The sequence below is a fragment of the Euphorbia lathyris genome, chromosome 2 (genome assembly GCF_963576675.1).
Source record: "Euphorbia lathyris chromosome 2, ddEupLath1.1, whole genome shotgun sequence".
NCBI lineage: Eukaryota > Viridiplantae > Streptophyta > Magnoliopsida > Malpighiales > Euphorbiaceae > Euphorbia > Euphorbia lathyris.
In genome coordinates this window covers 101,652,008-101,669,860 of record NC_088911.1, presented here as the reverse complement: position 1 = coordinate 101,669,860, position 17,853 = coordinate 101,652,008, and the positions used below count along the sequence as shown (strand labels likewise).

Genomic DNA, 17,853 nt, shown 5'->3' with positions numbered 1-17,853 from the left:
ATGAATTTTAACCCAGTTCACACTTTGATACCCCAAAGAAAGAGGATTGTCTCATATATTTAAGGAGCTATATAGCTTTCACATTTGTTTAACAAATACTTTGAAAAGCTAGACATTTTTAAAATTGATGGTTTGATATTTTTATTTTTTATACATATATAATTTTTCATTTGTAATCTATTTATGGATATTACTTTACGATGAATATTTATTTGAATTTTTTGTTTACCATAAAAAATTATGCTAATCATTTTCTGTGTATTATTATCGTTAAATTGACAGGGATAGATTCAGAGGGGGCGGACGGAGGCTCATACACTCATTGATCATTAAAAACGTCGAATCCATGAAATTGTGTATGAGAGTTTAAATTTTCCTGTAAAAACATCTAGAAAATATCAATATACACTCATAGATCGCCAGAAAACACCACAAACTCCTCATAGCATTGAATCTTGGATTTAACCTTGTAAATTGGTATTTACTTTTTTCAATCAAAATATTTAAAGCCTAAAAGAGTATAGTAATAGATAGTTTTTTTAGGGGAAAAAAGACTAGTAAGTTTGATATTATCATTTTATTTAAATATTTTTATTCTTTTAATTTGAAAGCTTGATATTCCAATTGTTATTACAATAATGGTTAAATAATAAAAAAAAATTCAATTATATTAATATATAATTTTCTTCATTTCTTCTCTTTCATTTTCAATTTTCAGTTTTTAGTTTTATTTACTTTTTTGTTTGCAATAACTTATACCCTCATCATTATATTATAACTTGTCCCTTTTAGTTTAAGAAAATAAATTTTAGTGTGATTATTTTTTAATTAAAGATGAACTGTAATTGCTTATGAAATACCCTTAATTTCATTTAAAAATTTATTTTTCTAGTCCACTTAAGATTTTTATGCTATAAATCATATTTACTATTTTATTTAAAAAAATTATTAAATTGATTAAACAATATAATATAAGATTCTGTAAAACGCACGGTTCTTTGACTAGTTCTAAGTATAATTTTACAAAAACTAATAGGAGCGAGACCATGATATAGTCATGGCCAAATTTTATTACATCTACTAAAGAAAATAAAATATATTATATTATTAATAATGTATTAAAATAGAGATCGTCGCTCTTTCAAGTTACGAAAATCATCAATAATTGAATTTATACTAAAATTATCGAGTGATTTCCCTCTCAATATACAACATCAAACAATATGAGAGATAATCATCTTCCATTAAGAGGAGTCACTTTTCTCTCCTTATTATTGAGGAGTCACTCTCCACTTTTAGTTACTTATCAAATTATTTGTCATTAATAATTTATTATTGAACAATATCTCTACTCTCATTATTGATAAAGGGTGTTGTTAAACTCAGCCCCGAATTCCCACCCCTAGCCCCGTGAAAGGACGAAAATACCCTTTCATGGGTTTTGGGGAGGAAAAAGCTATTTTTTTTGCTCTCCCGACACGCAGGCGTGTGACTATCACGCCTCACCGTGTGGTCGGGCGTGATCGCCCCACGTCTCACCGTGTGGTCGGGCGTGTAGCGATCACGCCCGACTACACGGTGAGGCGTGGGGCTATCACGCCCGACCACACGGTGAGGCGTGATAGTCACACGCCCGCGTGTCGGGAGAGCAAAAAAAATACCTAGTTACGTAAAAAAAATTAGTCCGTTGTTGAATTAAACCCGTAAAAAAATTAGTCCGCTATTGAATTTAACCCATAAATACCTGTATCCTCCTCCTCGTCCATATCTAGACGACGAGCAGGTGACGGGACGGATTTCCCCCCGATAGTAGGCCGCTCCGTCTACAAAATTACACTAAATTAATCTAAAAATTTAACATAAAAATTATAATCAAATTAATATCAAAATTTCATATATAAATTAAACCCCAAATTAAGGTAAACATTTAACAATTTAATTAAAACGTAAATATATATATATTTTTTTTTAAACATTTCAAAAACCCCTCAGGCGTATGAACATCACGCCCGAACCATAGGTCGGGCGTATGAACATCACGCCCGACCTATGGTGCGGGCGTGATAGCCTCACGCCCGAATCACAGGCCGGGCGTGATTTTCATACGCCGGAACCGTAGGTCGGGCGTGATGTTCATACGCCCGACTGCCATTCCGGCGTTTTTAAAAAATCACCCACAGATTCAATTTTTAACTTAAATCAAAAAAACAAAAACGGTAAATCTTATTATTTTCGCTTTCTCTTTACGGTTGTTGTTACACTCCATGTTTTGGTTCACAAATTAGTCCGGATTTGATCAAAGAGTGTGTAGGATATTTGAGAGGTTTTGTGTTTTTTCAAATTTTAGGTAAAGGGTAGTTTGGTCTTTTTACGGGGCTAGGGGTGGGAATTCATGGCTGGGTTTAGTAATCCACTTGATAAACATAACATTACATTACTAATTTTAATAATAAAAATAAATAAATAAAGAGTGAGTATGAGAAGTATTGTTGGAGATGACATGTATTAGTCATTCCTAAAATCACTAACAGTCAATTGTTTATATTATTTAGAGAGTGGACTAAGAATCTCTTGAAAATACTCTTAGCAGTTAAATAGGGTGGGATAGCTGGGGTTGGATAATGATCAAAGAAATAATCTAAAGTTCATTTATCTCATGTTTATTTTAGAGATGGGTAGAAAGACAAAGGATGGATAGGAGTCTTTCAAATTTTATATTTAAGGAGGGTATAAAGGGTGGGTTAAACTCCTACAATTTTAATGAAATGAAAAATTTCATCTTATCCCTCAAATAAGTATTATGTACTTTAACTAGAAGTGATATAATAAATGTATTATTTTATCTCTATCCCTATCCAACATAATAAAAATGGAATAATAGTTTTCGATTATCCTGTTTTTATCTTATCTCAATCTTTTATTCTTATGTCAGATCACAATATTCATCTTTATCTCTATTTCCCATCAAATACCAAACTTCCTTAAAAGTAATATGAAAAATATTTCTTCTTTTTTATAATATATTACACAATATTCATACATAGTATAAATAATATTTTTAATAAATTGTATAATCATGCGTGGTAAATTTACTATTACATACTCCCTCCATTTCACAATATTTATCTTTCTAGAGATTTTTTTTTTGTTTCATAATAAATGACGTTTTGATTTAATCCATGCACATTAATTAACCTTTACCAAATATACCTCTATTTAAGTTGTCTTTTTATTTTGGAAATAGATAAAAATTAATTAATTGGTGCAATTAATACAAGGGTAAAGTTCAAATAAAACCCATGTGGTTTCACTAATTTTTAGATAAAGGACTGTGGTTTACTTTTTGTCAAAACGAAGACTGAGGTTTACCATTAACAGTATTATTGTCGAATTTAATTGGAACACCAACAGCTCTAGCAATGCTAGCAATGATTCTGGTATCCCAAGGGAGGTTATAGAATCTTACCCAGACTTGAGCAGAAGTGGATTTGTGAAGCTCTGGGTTGAAACCAGGAGTCCAAGGCGAGAACCTGATTATTCCCGACTTAAGAGAAATTGATCCATGTCCCCAAATACATTGGAGATCACTCTCATTCGGCATGACAATTTGATAAAATCTCTTTCCTAATGATATCAATTTCCAGTCAAGGTACCGTTTCCAAACCTGATTCAACTTCTGTTTAAGCTCAGCATGTTTCCATGGCTTTTCCCATTTGTTCAGCGATTCTTTTTTTTTTTTTTTTACTTAATTGTAATAAAAAGTTAAGAGTTTCATTCTTTTTGAAATATTGAAAGCCTAAAAAATACAATGTTTGGGAATTGTTTTCCTTTTTTTTTTTTTTTGAGAAAACTTTTTGAATGTAGTTTAGGTTCAAGTTACACGTAACAATGGGAGGTATGTGAAATATATATTTTTAATTATTTTAAGGCTCATTTGTTTTAGCACTTACATATATTTGGTAGCTATTGTTTAGTAGTTAATCCCTAAGGATAATATGAAATAGATTTCTACTTTTTGTGATATATTTTAAATCTGGTACAGCAGATCCATTTTAAACGTTTTTTTAGGTCTATGCTAAAGAAAAAATTCGGTCATATTCATTAAAAAAAAATTAATACTCATATAAGAATAATGTTTCTACAAAATGAAACACCAAAATACTTTAACTAATTAATATTGACTTTAGTGGTTAATGGCATCAAGTCGCTTAAGCTAGATTTCGAATTCGAGTTCTAGCGTACACAAAAGATTTAATTGGAAGAGGATCCATCTAAAAATGTGTCTGACGAGCTTCGAACCAAGAAATCAAACAAATTATATAAAAAACAAAATACTTTAACTTGATTTTTTTTATAAGATAAATATAATAAAAGTAATTTAATTAGATATGATATAATAAAAATAAAAAATTGAGCCCCTTTTAAGACTTTTAGACTGCTAATTTTAATATTCATTTAATCTTTCACGTAATAATAAATAATAATAATAATAATAATTTGGTTAGATTTATATAATAATAATAATAAAATTGGTCTTTTTTAAATTTAGGATCTCTTATGGGAAAACTCTTGGTACTCTTTCCTCTTACATACTATAAATAATATTTTTTTAACTATTATGTATTATCATAACTTTTTATCATTTAGAACTTGTAGCTCTGGAAATATAAGTTTTTTATTATGTACTTATTTATTAATTTAATAAGTGAATAAAAAATATATATATATATAGAACAAGACTGTAATTTTATTAAGAAGAATTCAGATTACACTTATCAGCAACACAAAGTAATTCAATATCCCTATGTATTTCTTCAATTAATATTAATGGCTCACCTAATAACTTGGCACACCTAGCAATTGCGTTTGTCACACTATTGGCCTGCCGTTCTACATTTGAAAAGCGCACCTCATAGAACAGTCCGATGATGGTCCGTAGATCATCAAACACCATAGAACATGTTCCTAGAATTTGTTCCTGCCCCATCAGCGCATCCACAAGGAGTTTGCAATCCGACTCCAGAATCATACGTTGTCATCCACTGTCACGAGCAATACACATGCCCTGAATTGCTGTTTTGATTTCCGCAATTTCTGAGTTCCATGTTATAGCTGCCGGGATTGCAGCAGCTAGTAAGACCTCCCCGGCACAGTCACGGATCACAACACCATATCCATCACTAAGCCCATTGATTCTATATTTTAAGTAAATAATAATAGGACTAATTACATGAAATTCACAAATGATAAATAAATACAAATCAGTCAAATTTAAAAAAATTATCCACTATTTATCAAATATGATAAATTTATTATGTGAAATGTCAAGTGATCTCTGATTCTTAGGAAACGTAATAAAAGGAATTTCTACAGTAACGGCCAAAAAAGAATTATCATTGATTGATATAATTTAAATAATTGCTTGACTTAAGTGTAAATAACTTTACAAACTTGAATTTCTGTGTAAATGTTCCATAATGGTATTTTGAGGCCCAATTTATAAACTATAGCTTGGTTACTCAATATGCTAAATTATGGCTGGGGTCCAATTGATAAATATGTAATACTTTGAGGGCCCATGTTAAACCAAGCCCAGGGCCTATGTTGTTCATTTTTATTCTTTCAAATATTTAATGCATATTCTTTGCCCAGATCCCTTAATTTTAGTGTTTCTTTCGTAAAAAAGAAAAAAAGAAAAAAGAGATCTCCCAGGCTATGATAACATAACATTATACTGGGACAAGGAACAAGAATTTGAACGGTTGTGATTAATGCAATCAGTAGGCCATTATAAATTAAGTAATTTAATTATAGGGCCCATATTTTAAGCTGCTTCCAGCAATTTCAGGAGTATGATTCACAGTTGCCAAAGCTTAGGGATGTTTGCTTGTCACATGCAATATATATTATGATTATTCAACTTTAGACAAATCTCAGACATTTAATGATTTCAATTTTTATAAAATCATCAAGGACTTTTTCATGACATGTACTAGGGGAGAAAAACAAGTTAAAATAAGAAAAAGAAAGCTTTCTTTTTTAATTACTTTTCCAGATATACTAAATAAGTGAAATTTTATAGCAAAGATTTTCCATTAAATTTAAATTTATTATAAATTTAAAATAGAGATTAAAATTATTCTAAAATTTTGATTTAACAAACATTGATCTATTAGGGATTAACTAAAATTATTCTAAAATTTCATGTTAAATAATATTGATTGTGTTTTCGAGGCTAAAAAATAAAAATTCAGTCTAAAAATAGTAGATATTTTTAATCTTTTATAAGTTTAACGGTTAATTTTTTTAAAGTTTATAACACTTTTACTTTTTATTTTATGTTTTAAATTTCTTATAATTTTTATAAATTAAAATTCTTTGAGTATCAAAAGTACAAATTTTTTTTAGGAAAAGTTAAGTTAAAAAATGTTATAAAGATTAAAAGTAATTAATAATTATTTAGAAAATAAATACAAATAAATAGAAATTTTATTAAAGAAAGGAGTTTCTATAGTATTAAACCGAGCCGAGCTTTGACCTGCTCAAGCTCGGCTCGCTATAAAATTAACGAGTTCGAACCCGAACCGAGCTTCGAGCTTGTTTCGAGCCCAAAATCCTCTTTGGACTTGATTCACTAAGAAAATTATCTAACCATGAATTGTTAGTGAGTAAATCGTTAATTATATTTGTGAAGTTTGCTCGCAAATAACTCTTTAATTGTGTACATAAACAAACTCACAAGCAAAATTCGTGAATAAATAAACAAGATGCTTACAAATAGTTCGTCTATTACTAATTTATTATGTTTGTGAACGAACTCATCTAATAGTAAATTAAATAATATTAAGTTTAGATATTTGTGAACTAACGCAAAACTATATAGTTTTCTACAAAACTAAAATTTGTTCATAAATGTTCTAATCGAGCGTGCTCGCGAGTTTTCAAACCTAGCTTTGGTCTGCTCAAGCTCGGCTCGTTTACGAACCGATTTACGTACTCACGAACGGCTTATTTACAAATCGAGTCGAATCGAGCTTTTATCGAACAGACCACCGAACCACTCGCTCGGCTCATTTACAGCCCAAACTAAAACTCAAAACACTTTTTATTAGAGCATACATTTCAAAGTAATTCAATTATTTTAAAATATTAAAATATTAAGAGGCACTACAAATGGATGGCGGGTGGAGCTAGTGGTCGGAGGACCGGAGCTCCCAAACCCTGAGTTGGCTCCGCTGAATATTTTATTTATCCCTTACTGAAATATATTTTGAATTTTTAAGCATATTTTGAAGAGATATTTATCAACAATCCAAAAAAATGTCAGGAATGCAGGAGCACTCGGACACAAAGTGTAGAGAGAGGTCTCTTTCTCTATTTTTTTATCATTTCTTTTGTCTTTATAGGATTCCAAATGGGAAAAGAAGAATATGAGATCCATAAAGTCAAAAAGCTAAGCTAGACCATAGCCTCCAACTGTACTATTCTATTTTCATCATCCCAACTTTAATCAATGCAATCCACTGTCAATTCTTTTCATTTTACACTAATTTTTGTATAAAATAGCTCAATATCAAGTATTTTCATAACACTTTCTTATAAAATTGTCCATAAATTACTCTTTTTTATTATTATTAATTGAAGTAATTGTGGACTTTATTACATAAATTCATCAAATACAATTGCAATTTAGTATAAATACAAATAAAGCTATTCTATGCATCATCTTGAGAAAAAAAAACAGGTTTAAAGTAATGAATATCTTCATAACAAAGATAAGAATATATCAATTATTAATATTTCCTGACACAAAAGCTCTATTTCTCCACCCAAAACATCACCAAACACTTCTAAAAATTAAGGTAAATAGAGTAATAAGAGTTTCATTTCTGATGATGGCAATGTCATCAAACCCCAACAACAACCTTCAAGATCTTCAATGGCTTCTGCAATCAATCAAATCTTCAACCATCACTCCTCACAGCATTTCCTTCTACCTTTCTCAAACTACTTCAAGCTGCTATCTAGAAACAGAAAATTCTTTCAATGTAAACATTTCCAACAACAACATTTCCTACTTCTCCATCATCTTATCAGACTTAGCCTCAGCTTCTTCCATTCTTTCTTCTTTAACTAATCTCGAGTTTAACTGCGTCCAATGGGGACTCGAACAAGCACTTTACCTTGGAATGTTGCTGCAGAGTTGTTCAAACCTCAAGCAGCTTGTGTTTCGAAGAAACAGATTTAACACAGAATGTTTGAGTGAGGTTTGTGAAATTCTCAAGAGGAACACAGTTGTTAAAGAGGTTATGTTTTCTGGATCCGGTATAGGGTGTGTTGGAGCTGGATTAGTAGCTTCTGCTCTTAAGGTGAATGAAAGCTTGGAAGAGTTGCAGATATGGGAAGACTCAATTGGATCGAAAGGGGCTGAGGAGCTTTCTAAAATGATTGAAGTGAACTCAACATTGAAGCTTTTGACAATTTTTGATTCGCATTCTTTAACTGCTACTCCTCTTATATCAGCTGTTTTGGCAAGGAATAGGAGGATGGAGGTTCATGTTTGGAGTGGAGAAAATGGTGATAGAAGTTCCAAAGTTGTAGAGTTTCTTCCTGAGAGCAGTACACTTCGGATTTACAGGCTAGGCATTTCAGGATCTTGCAGGGTTGCTTGTTCTCTAGGATGGAACTCAACTGTGAAGTCATTAGACATGACTGGAATCCAGCTGAAATCGCGGTGGGCTAAAGAGTTTCGGTTTGTGTTGGAACAGAACCGCTGCCTCAAGGATGTAAGACTGTCGAGAACTCGCCTTAAGGATAAGGGAGTTGTGCATGTTGCAGCTGGACTTTTCAAGAATCAGACTTTGCAAAGTTTGTATCTTGATGGAAACTGGTTTAGTGGAGTTGGTGTTGAACATTTGTTATGCCCTTTGAGTAGGTTCTCTGCACTGCAAATCCAAGCCAATATCACACTTAAGTCCATTACTTTCGGTGGCGGAAGAACGAAAATCGGAAGGGATGGACTTGCAGCGATTATACAGCTTCTGACCAGCAATGAGACTGTGACCAAGTTAGGAATATGTGATGATGAGAGTTTGAGAACTGATGACTTTGTTAAAATTTTCAGGAGCTTGGAGAAGAATGCAAGTTTAAGACAATTGTCTTTGCAAGGTTGTAAAGGGGTTCAAGGAGAAATGTTGCTTAAGACAATAATGGAAACATTGCAGGTAAATCCTTGGATTGAGGACATTGATCTTGCACGAACGCCGCTGCATAACTCGGGGAAGACCGATGGGATTTACCAAAGATTAGGCCAAAATGGAAAGTTTGATGAGCCTGAACCGGATACAGATTCCCTCAAGGACATGCCACTTACCGAGCCAAAAAGCTGCAGGGTCTTCTTCTGTGGGCAAGAATATGCAGGTAAGAGTCTTTGTATCATACTGAATTAACTTGCTTAATGAACTTCTAACTTTTTTTAATTCCGAATTACAGGAAAGAGTACACTGTGTAACTCCATATCACAGAACTTCTCCTCTTCAAAGCTTCCTTACATAGACCAAGTGAGAACTCTAGTGAACCCAGTTGAACAAGCTGTTAGAACAAGTGGAATGAAGATAAAGACTTTCAAAGATGAAGACACGAAGATATCGATATGGAATCTTGCAGGCCAGCATGAGTTTTACTCTCTCCATGATCTCATGTTTCCGGGACATGGAAGTGCATCATTCTTCATGATCATATGCAGTTTGTTCAGAAAGCCTAGCAACCGAGAAGCCAAGACACCGGAAGAGGTAGAAGAAGACCTGCAGTATTGGCTAAGGTTCATCGTTTCCAATTCAAGAAGAGCGCTACAGCAATGTATGCTACCGAATGTGACTATAGTACTCACACACACTGACAAAATCAATCAACCATCACAAAACTTGCAGCTTATAGTGACTTCAATTCAGAGAGTAAGAGACAAGTTCCAAGGTTTTGTTGACTTCTATCCGACTCTCTTCACAGTCGATGGAAGATCTTCTGCCTCGGTCAGTAAACTCACTCATCATATTAGGAAGACAAGCAAGACGATTCTTGGAAGAGTACCTCGAGTTTATCAGCTATGCAATGATCTCATTCAAATTTTATCCGACTGGAGAGCAGAGAACTACAACAAGCAGGCTATGAGATGGAAAGAATTCAGCGAGCTTTGCCAAGTGAAAGTTCCACCATTGAGAGTTCGTTCGAGACATGACAATAAAGAAAAAGTGGAAATGAGGAGGAGGGCTGTTGCTACTTGCCTTCATCATATAGGGGAATTGATTTATTTTGATGAATTAGGCTTCTTAATTCTAGACTGTGGGTGGTTCTGTGGAGAAGTGCTTAGCCAACTCATAAAATTGGATGTCAAAAGGCAAAGCTCCATGGAGAACAATGGATTTATTAGTAGACAAGATTTGGAGAAGATTCTAAAAGGAAGTTTACAAAGTCAGATTCCTGGAATGGGATCAAAGGTAATAGCTAACTTAGAAGCCGGTGATCTTGTGAGAATGATGTTGAAACTAGAATTATGCTATGAACAAGACCCATCAGATCCAAATTCCCTGCTATTAATTCCCTCAACTCTTGAAGAGGGAAGAGGGAGGCCACAGAGGTGGCAATTGAGTACAGCCGACTGTCTTTATGCTGGTAGGCATCTCGAGTGTGACGATTCAAGCCACATGTTTCTCACACCAGGCTTCTTTCCTCGTTTGCAGGTGAACTTTGCATCTTTCGTTGCCATTTCGCTTTTATATGATTGCTTTTCTACTTTCAAGTTCCCTGCATTTAAAAGCACAACACCTGAAATATATTATTTTCTTCTTGTCTTTTCGAATCCAGGTTCATCTTCATAATCGAATCATGGCAATAAGGAAACAACATGGAGCAACCTACACCTACAGTCTTGAAAAATATCTCATCTTGATAAACATAAATGGTATCTACATCAGGATAGAACTTGGAGGACAGTTGGGATACTACATTGATGTCTTGGCTTGCTCAACAAAGAACTTAACCGAGACTCTTCGACTGATTCAGCAGCTCATAATTCCTGCAATCCATAGTCTCTGCCATGGTGTCACTTTGGTAGAAAGCATCATGAGGCCCGAGTGCGTGCAAAACTTGGCACCCCCAAGATACAGGAAAACACAAAATGTGTCTGTGCAACAACTGAAACAGGCACTGCTTTCAGTTCCTGCTGATGGAATGTATGATTATCAGCATACTTGGGGTCCAGTTTTAGACTCTGGCAGACAAATTCTACAGCCTGGGTTCGATCTTGCTCGAGACCTGCTGTCGGATGATGATTTCAGGGAAGTATTGCACCGAAGGTATCATGACTTGTATAATCTGGCAGTGGAATTGGACATCCCACCGGAGAGAAATCCAGATGGAACAGATCAAACCGAGAATGAACTTAACAAAATTGATCCAAGTTTTGCTGGAATTGCAAAGGGGGTGGAACAAGTGCTGCAGAGACTCAAGATAATCGAACAAGAGATAAGAGACTTGAAGCAAGAGATACAAGGGCTGAGGTATTATGAGCACAGACTCCTGATTGAGCTTCATCGGAAAGTGAACTACCTTATGAACTACAATATCCAAGTGGAAGAGAGGAAAGTACCTAACATGTTCTTCTTCGTTAAAACAGAAAACTATTCGAGAAGATTGGTCACCAACATGATCTCCGGCATGACTGCACTCCGGTTGCACATGTTATGTGAGTACAGGCAAGAAATGCATGTCGTTGAAGAACAGATGGGTTGTGAAATCATGCAGGTTGATAACCAGGCAGTGAAATGTTTGGCTCCATACATGAAAAAATTCATGAAATTGGTAACATTTGCTCTGAAGATAGGAGCTCATCTGGCAGCTGGAATGGGAGAAATGATACCGGATTTAAGCAGAGAAGTCGCTCATTTGGGTGGTTCTTCCCTCATGTACGGGGCAGCTGGAGCAGTCGCTGCTGGAGCAGTGGGGGCTGCAGCTATTGGGAGCAGAAATAGAAATGCAGAAAACTCGAGAAACATTCAACAAGATGTAAAAGCAGCACAGCAATGGGTGGTGGACTTCCTACGAGACAGAAGGTGCTCAACCGGAAAGGATATTGCAGAGAAATTCGGATTGTGGAGAGTGAGATACAGAGATGATGGGCAACTTGCATGGATTTGTAGGAGGCATATGAGCCTAAGAGCAAGCGAATTAGTTGAAGTACCCATTTGAATTTGTATATCTGCTATAAACAATATCTAAATGGAGTTTATTTTACTTGTTAATTTTCTTCACTGTCTGCTTCTCAAGGTCGGTTGTATTGATGAAGCTTTTTGCTTAATAATAGAGAAGTATGATGGATTATAGCACTATAAAAGCTAAAAGGAAAAATCTTTTATGTCTTTAATCAATAATCACCATGTGAATGTAGGACCATTAAGGCATTAGCACATTCATTATTAGTCTATTATTAGTGTTTTAATATCCTAATCATTGAGAATGGAAACAAGCAAAGAATAAAGATGATCATTAAGAAAATTAAAGAAGGGGAAGTTTCCATGTATGTTAAGAGAAACTGTCATAGAACAAAGCTGATGATAACACATACAAAGCCGTGATTTAGCATCATCAAAAACATCTCAACATACAAAAGGAAAACACCAGACCACACTACATGATACATTATTACACCTTACAACTATTTGTATTAGTCTCCATGCTAAAATCTAAAGTCACCTGGCTGTGTGTTTTCCTTTGAAACAGTAAACTAAAGCTCAAAAGAAAGCCCTACTCCCATAGAACACACGGGAACCGTTATTCTTGGATGCCGGAGTTTTCTGATCAGAAGTTGAACTTCCTGAACTGGTTGGTCCATTATCCATATCTAGTGGAAGCTTCATCTTTGCCAATGATTCAGTGAATTGCTGCATACTTTTCATGTACATGTCTACTATGTCCTGCTGGACCATACTCTGCTCTGGCTCGATATTCACATTTATAACCGGTTTCGCGATTTTCTCGCCTTCTAATCCACCAGCTGAATCACTCTCACCGTCTCGAACATCTCCACCCTTCTTCTCTTTTTGAGCTGAGTCAAGCTCCTGAGTGTGTGTTTTAATAGCTGATGGGCCATCGGAGGTATGTGAGCTTGCAACTACAGAAGGGGAAGAAATCCCATTTGTTGATACACTGCTTAATGGCGAATCATGCTTATGAGTTTCACCAGAATCAGCAGAGAAACTTTCCACGAAATGAACACCATCTGAACTAGCATGATTTTCAGGATCAGATGCAACGAAACTATCAGAGGTTTCGGAGTCCTCATTGGTACACGAGATCCCGAAATATTCTGAAACCATCATCTGGTTTTCGTTCACGATTTTTGGATCAGGGAATTCCATCTTTTCAAATTCGCAAGAAAGTGCTTCCTGTATCTCTGTGTCCTGCACACATCCATCTGTAGTAGTAGACATTGCAGGAATTGCCATTACATCTGGCGAAGCTCCGCTATATGATAGAGATAACTCAACAAACCCTGCAGGAGAATGGAATAGATCGGTTGAAGAAAGAGAGAACTCTTTCTCCAACTTCCCATTCTTCATCAGTACCTCAGACAAAGGCACCAAGGCGAACCCCAACAGCTGATCCTCGAGATAATTTCTCACCCTGCTCATCATGAATATCTCACATTTAAGAGAGGATTCAACAGTCTTGACATTAAGCTGCACGTTATCGTTAAAGACTGGATTCCTTCCACCACCATTGATGATTTTTGTGGAGACTGTGTTTTCTGGATCACTAGTGAGGCAAAGCTTAGCATAAACATCTTGCTTGTGGTAAATGCAGATGTTATGAATGTCTCTAGCCTGATGAACATACACCTCGAGCGAACCCATGTAGTTCTCTGGGTTGCCATTTGTGGTTTCGTCACGCTGGACATCAATTCCCTTGGATAAATTTGCAGCAGTCCTCACTGAGTAATCAGATTTTAGCTTCTCTGGCTCAGCAACAACAGAGGTCTTGAATGGTGATACAACAGATTGAGGGGAATCCATTACAGTGCCCAGATTAGAACCTGGAAAAACACAAAACACAAGATCTAGTCAGAAAAATCATGTATATGAACCAGTAAAAATTAAATAAAAGACCAACTCTCTCCATGTGATTAAGAAAAGTCCAATCCCCAAAATTGAAGTTGCATGGGAGATAAGAACAGGGATTTCTTCAACAGTTCACTGCAAAGAATCAATCTACTAAGCCAAATTAGAATCCAGTAGGTGAAACCCTCCCTAAAGCTAAGAAACAAACTGTACTATGAACAGAAGTCACATGCATTAACGCTTCATAAACTGAAAAGAAAAAGAACAATCAAAACTGAGAAGCAGCAAGAAACCAAAAACCTTACGTTCAAATTCTCAAAAACCAGAACGAGAAAACCCAGTAAATGTTGAATTGAACTGAACTCTCTAAGAAGCACAAAACTCAACTCAAAATTAACAAAACTTGAAAGATGAACTACAGAACTCTGGCTCCCAAATCAAAGAACAGTGAAGGAGCTCAACTAATAAACAAAACAAAACTGTAAACCAAGAGAAAGAAGTGAAATAAAAGGAATTATAACTTCTTAATAGCTCAGAAATCTAAAACCCTACCAATTCTGAAACTCCTATGAAAAACTCCCAGAGTTCCCAAACTTAATAGCAGGTCTCCACAAATGATACCACAAGAACAGAGTAATAAAGCTACCCACTTACCGGAAACCAAGGAGAGGGAAACAAGGAAAGCAAAAAAAGCACAGTAACCCAGATCAAACCTAAAAATCTCCCCCAATCCTAGAATTCCACACAATATGAACCCAATTCAACGCCAAGACAGACACGGAATTGGGTAAAGAAAAGCCAAAAAAGGCACGACAATCCAGGAAAATCACGAGACAAAATTGAAAAAAGAAAAACCCACCAAAAATATCGTAAAAAGAAGAGAAAGCAATTATTTCCAAAAAAAATAAAGAGAGAAAACCAAAGTATGATTTAAACTTGCCTTCCTTTAAGTACAAAGTAAAAAGGGGATTAGTGAGAATCTGTGAGTGTTAGGACAAGATCTGAGGTAGAGAAAGTTCGTGAATGGAGATTTTAAAATTTCACTTTCCAAAGCTTTCGCAGTCGAAGAAACAAAAGCTAAGAGAGCAAGCAAGTGAATGAATGAAAGGAAACGAAACTACAGGCGAAGAAAATAACGGAAAAGGCAAGGAATAAAATCTAAAAATAATCCAAACAGATAGAGAAAGAAAATTCAAGATACGTATATAAATACTTGTCTGTCGGATAGCCTCCGTATATTATTATTTGTATTTCATAGTCTTTGGGTTGAATTTTTATAATAAATGCATTCAGGCAGGAGTAGATAATTTCAATTACTCTTTATATAAAAAAAAAAAAAAAAAAAAAAGATAATTTGAATTACTTGTTTTTCTTTCTGTTACTGGAACAGAGCAGAGAGGACCGGAGAAACACCGGGGCAGGCGTGGGATCGGAAAAGAAGGGCGAATGGGAGGAGAGATAGGTGCGTATGTATAGGTGGGGACATTCTAACATTGAGCCTGCTATTTTCTTTAAATACTGTTCCCACCCTGCAACTTTGTCTTCTTCTCACTTTTTTCTGATATTGTTTTTTTAATCATTTCACAATGGGGTCACTTGTAAATATATCTATGGATATTCGCGTAACAGGAAGGAACTACAGTGTTTTTATTACAATCCTTAATTCAATATTTATATTGATTTCATAAAAAAATATTTATCTAATAAAATATTTAATTATTTATTTTTATTTTTATAAAATTTAATAATAAATAAGTTTGACAATTAGAATAAATTGTTACCGTTGATTTGATACTAGGAAAAAAATGAAAGAAAGATAAAAAAAAAAAGGAAAAATTAATAAGTGATTATTTCAAAAAAAAAAATGATTAATAAATAAGTAACTTTTTACATTTTAATCCAACTGAACACCTAAAATGTTACGAAGATAAAAAGTTACTATAAGATTAATTAATAAATTAAACGTCCTTAAAAAAAAAACACATGACTCACTTTGAAGAGATAAAATTTGTTACTTCCTTCCGTAACAAATCAAAAAAAGTAACATCTAGTCAAATGGTTGTTTGTTACTAAATAATAGAAAGTAACAAGAAGATAACAACCGTTATGGTTGCTCTAACATTTCGATTAACTAATTTTTTTTTTTTTCTTAGTTTGTTCGGTTCGAGACTCGTCAAGCACCTTTTAAATAGATTATTTTTAAAGCTTTCTCCACGTGGTAGGATTTGAACTCAAAATCTAATTTAGGCATTTTGAAGTTTGTAACAAAAAAATAGAATAGTTTTAAGATTAAAACAATTTTGTTCAAAAACAAAGATTAAAACAATTAAAAATAAATTAATTATTTTAATCATTAATCATCTCTTAATCAACCAAGATTTTTTTTTTTAAAAAAATTTGCGCAATGCGCTTACATTAAAGAAGAAAGAAAATCCCCACCAGACCCGGATGTGATTCGAACCCATGACCTCCCAAGGCATAGGTAAGCTCTCAACCACTAGGCTAAGAGATTCACCACAAAAAATTGTATGTGTAATCAACCAAGATTATCAATCTCTTTCTCAATTATATTTTAGTAGAGCAATGAGGAACTAAATCATAGTTCCTTGTGTCAAAAAAAAATCATAGCTCCTTTTACATATTGTTAATTTTACCATAGCTAATAAATTAATTATTTTAAACTTCAACAGGAGGTTTTATACTCTCTCTTTTTTCTTTTTTAACCAATATAAGATATAAATGCACTAAACTGAATTGAACTGAATTGAACTAAACTAAACTAAACTGAACTAAATTGAACTGAACTGAACTGAACTGAATGTTACTGAATACTGAACTGAATTTAACTGAATGCTACTGAACTTAACTGAATTATACCGAACTTAACTGAACTTAACAATAATGATGATATTAGACTTTAAAATAATTTTAATGATAATATTAGACATTAATAAACTTATAATAATAATAATAATAATAATAATGGTTCTAATAAATTTAATAATATCAATAATAAATAAATATATTATTAAAGATAAAACTAAATTGAATATCAAATAAAAGCTCGGGTTGATAAAATCTTAACTCGATAAAAGCTTATGAAATTAAATAAAAATGAGTCTAATTTAAATTAAAAATACAAATTACATACAAACACAAATTTACATATAATTTAAAGCCTATGAAATTAAATACAAATTTTCATATGAATATAAACTCTTAACTTTTTATTCTAATTAAGGGTTAAAGTGCAAACATAACGTTTTGGGTCAGGAGTAATTTTACCCCTAACATCTAAAATAGTGCAATTTTATTCCTAACATTGATAAATTCGGTAAATTTTAGAAATAATTCATAATATGGATGCAATTCCTAATTTTTAAATATGGATGCATACTTTAGTTTTAATTTTTTTTTATTAAACGATATATACTTTAATAAACTATCATTTCTTGACTTTTATCTAATTTATAGATAATGATAAAGTATAAATAATAATAATAATAATAATAATAAATAATGATAAATTATAGATAAATAATAATAATAATAATTATTATTATAATATAATAAATAATGATAAATTACTGAATGCTGAAACTGAATACTGAACTGAACTGAACTGATTGTTACTGAAATTAAGTGATAAAGAACAGGGTCTAACATTATATTCTCTTGCCAAATGATGTCGATGCTTAATAATACCTTCAAACTTTGAGACATCAGTCGTGTGATTATGAAA

At 33.4% G+C, this 17,853-nt stretch overlaps 2 protein-coding genes across 6 annotated transcripts; one reads left to right on the top strand and one right to left on the bottom strand.

Moving 5' to 3' along the window:
- The first annotated feature begins 7,887 nt into the window (after window positions 1-7,887).
- LOC136219168 (protein TORNADO 1) lies at window positions 7,888-12,296 on the top strand. The gene is made up of 3 exons (XM_066006441.1): window positions 7,888-9,420; window positions 9,493-10,736; window positions 10,861-12,296. Exons 1-3 carry the CDS (start codon window positions 7,893-7,895, stop codon window positions 12,241-12,243), a joined length of 4,155 nt encoding a protein of 1,384 aa, XP_065862513.1. The 5' UTR covers window positions 7,888-7,892; the 3' UTR covers window positions 12,244-12,296.
- A 276-nt stretch (window positions 12,297-12,572) lies between these two features.
- Window positions 12,573-15,612, bottom strand: LOC136219169 (uncharacterized). 5 transcript variants are annotated; one of them, XM_066006445.1, is made up of 2 exons: window positions 15,475-15,612; window positions 12,573-14,086 (listed from the first exon to the last, which is right to left on the bottom strand). In XM_066006445.1, the coding sequence occupies exon 2, from the start codon at window positions 14,064-14,066 to the stop codon at window positions 12,786-12,788; it is 1,281 nt and encodes a 426-aa protein (XP_065862517.1). In that variant the 5' UTR covers window positions 14,067-14,086; window positions 15,475-15,612; the 3' UTR covers window positions 12,573-12,785. The 5 variants fall into 5 exon arrangements, with proteins under 5 accessions (XP_065862517.1, XP_065862514.1, XP_065862515.1 ...); XM_066006442.1 differs by lacking the exon at window positions 15,475-15,612 and adding an exon at window positions 15,052-15,347; XM_066006443.1 differs by lacking the exon at window positions 15,475-15,612 and adding an exon at window positions 14,664-15,028.
- Window positions 15,613-17,853: the final 2,241 nt, after the last annotated feature.

What these genes read in the sequence shown, in the direction of transcription:
- LOC136219168 (XM_066006441.1), top strand. Translation starts at nt 7,893, where the DNA reads ATGATGGCAATGTCATCAAACCCCAACAACAACCTTCAAGATCTTCAA. An exon ending in CTGTGGGCAAGAATATGCAG is followed by an intron (nt 9,421 to 9,492) that starts GTAAGAGTCTTT and finishes TCCGAATTACAG; the next exon opens with GAAAGAGTACACTGTGTAAC. An exon ending in GCTTCTTTCCTCGTTTGCAG is followed by an intron (nt 10,737 to 10,860) that starts GTGAACTTTGCA and finishes TTTCGAATCCAG; the next exon opens with GTTCATCTTCATAATCGAAT.
- LOC136219169 (XM_066006445.1), bottom strand. Translation starts at nt 14,066, where the DNA reads ATGGATTCCCCTCAATCTGTTGTATCACCATTCAAGACCTCTGTTGTT.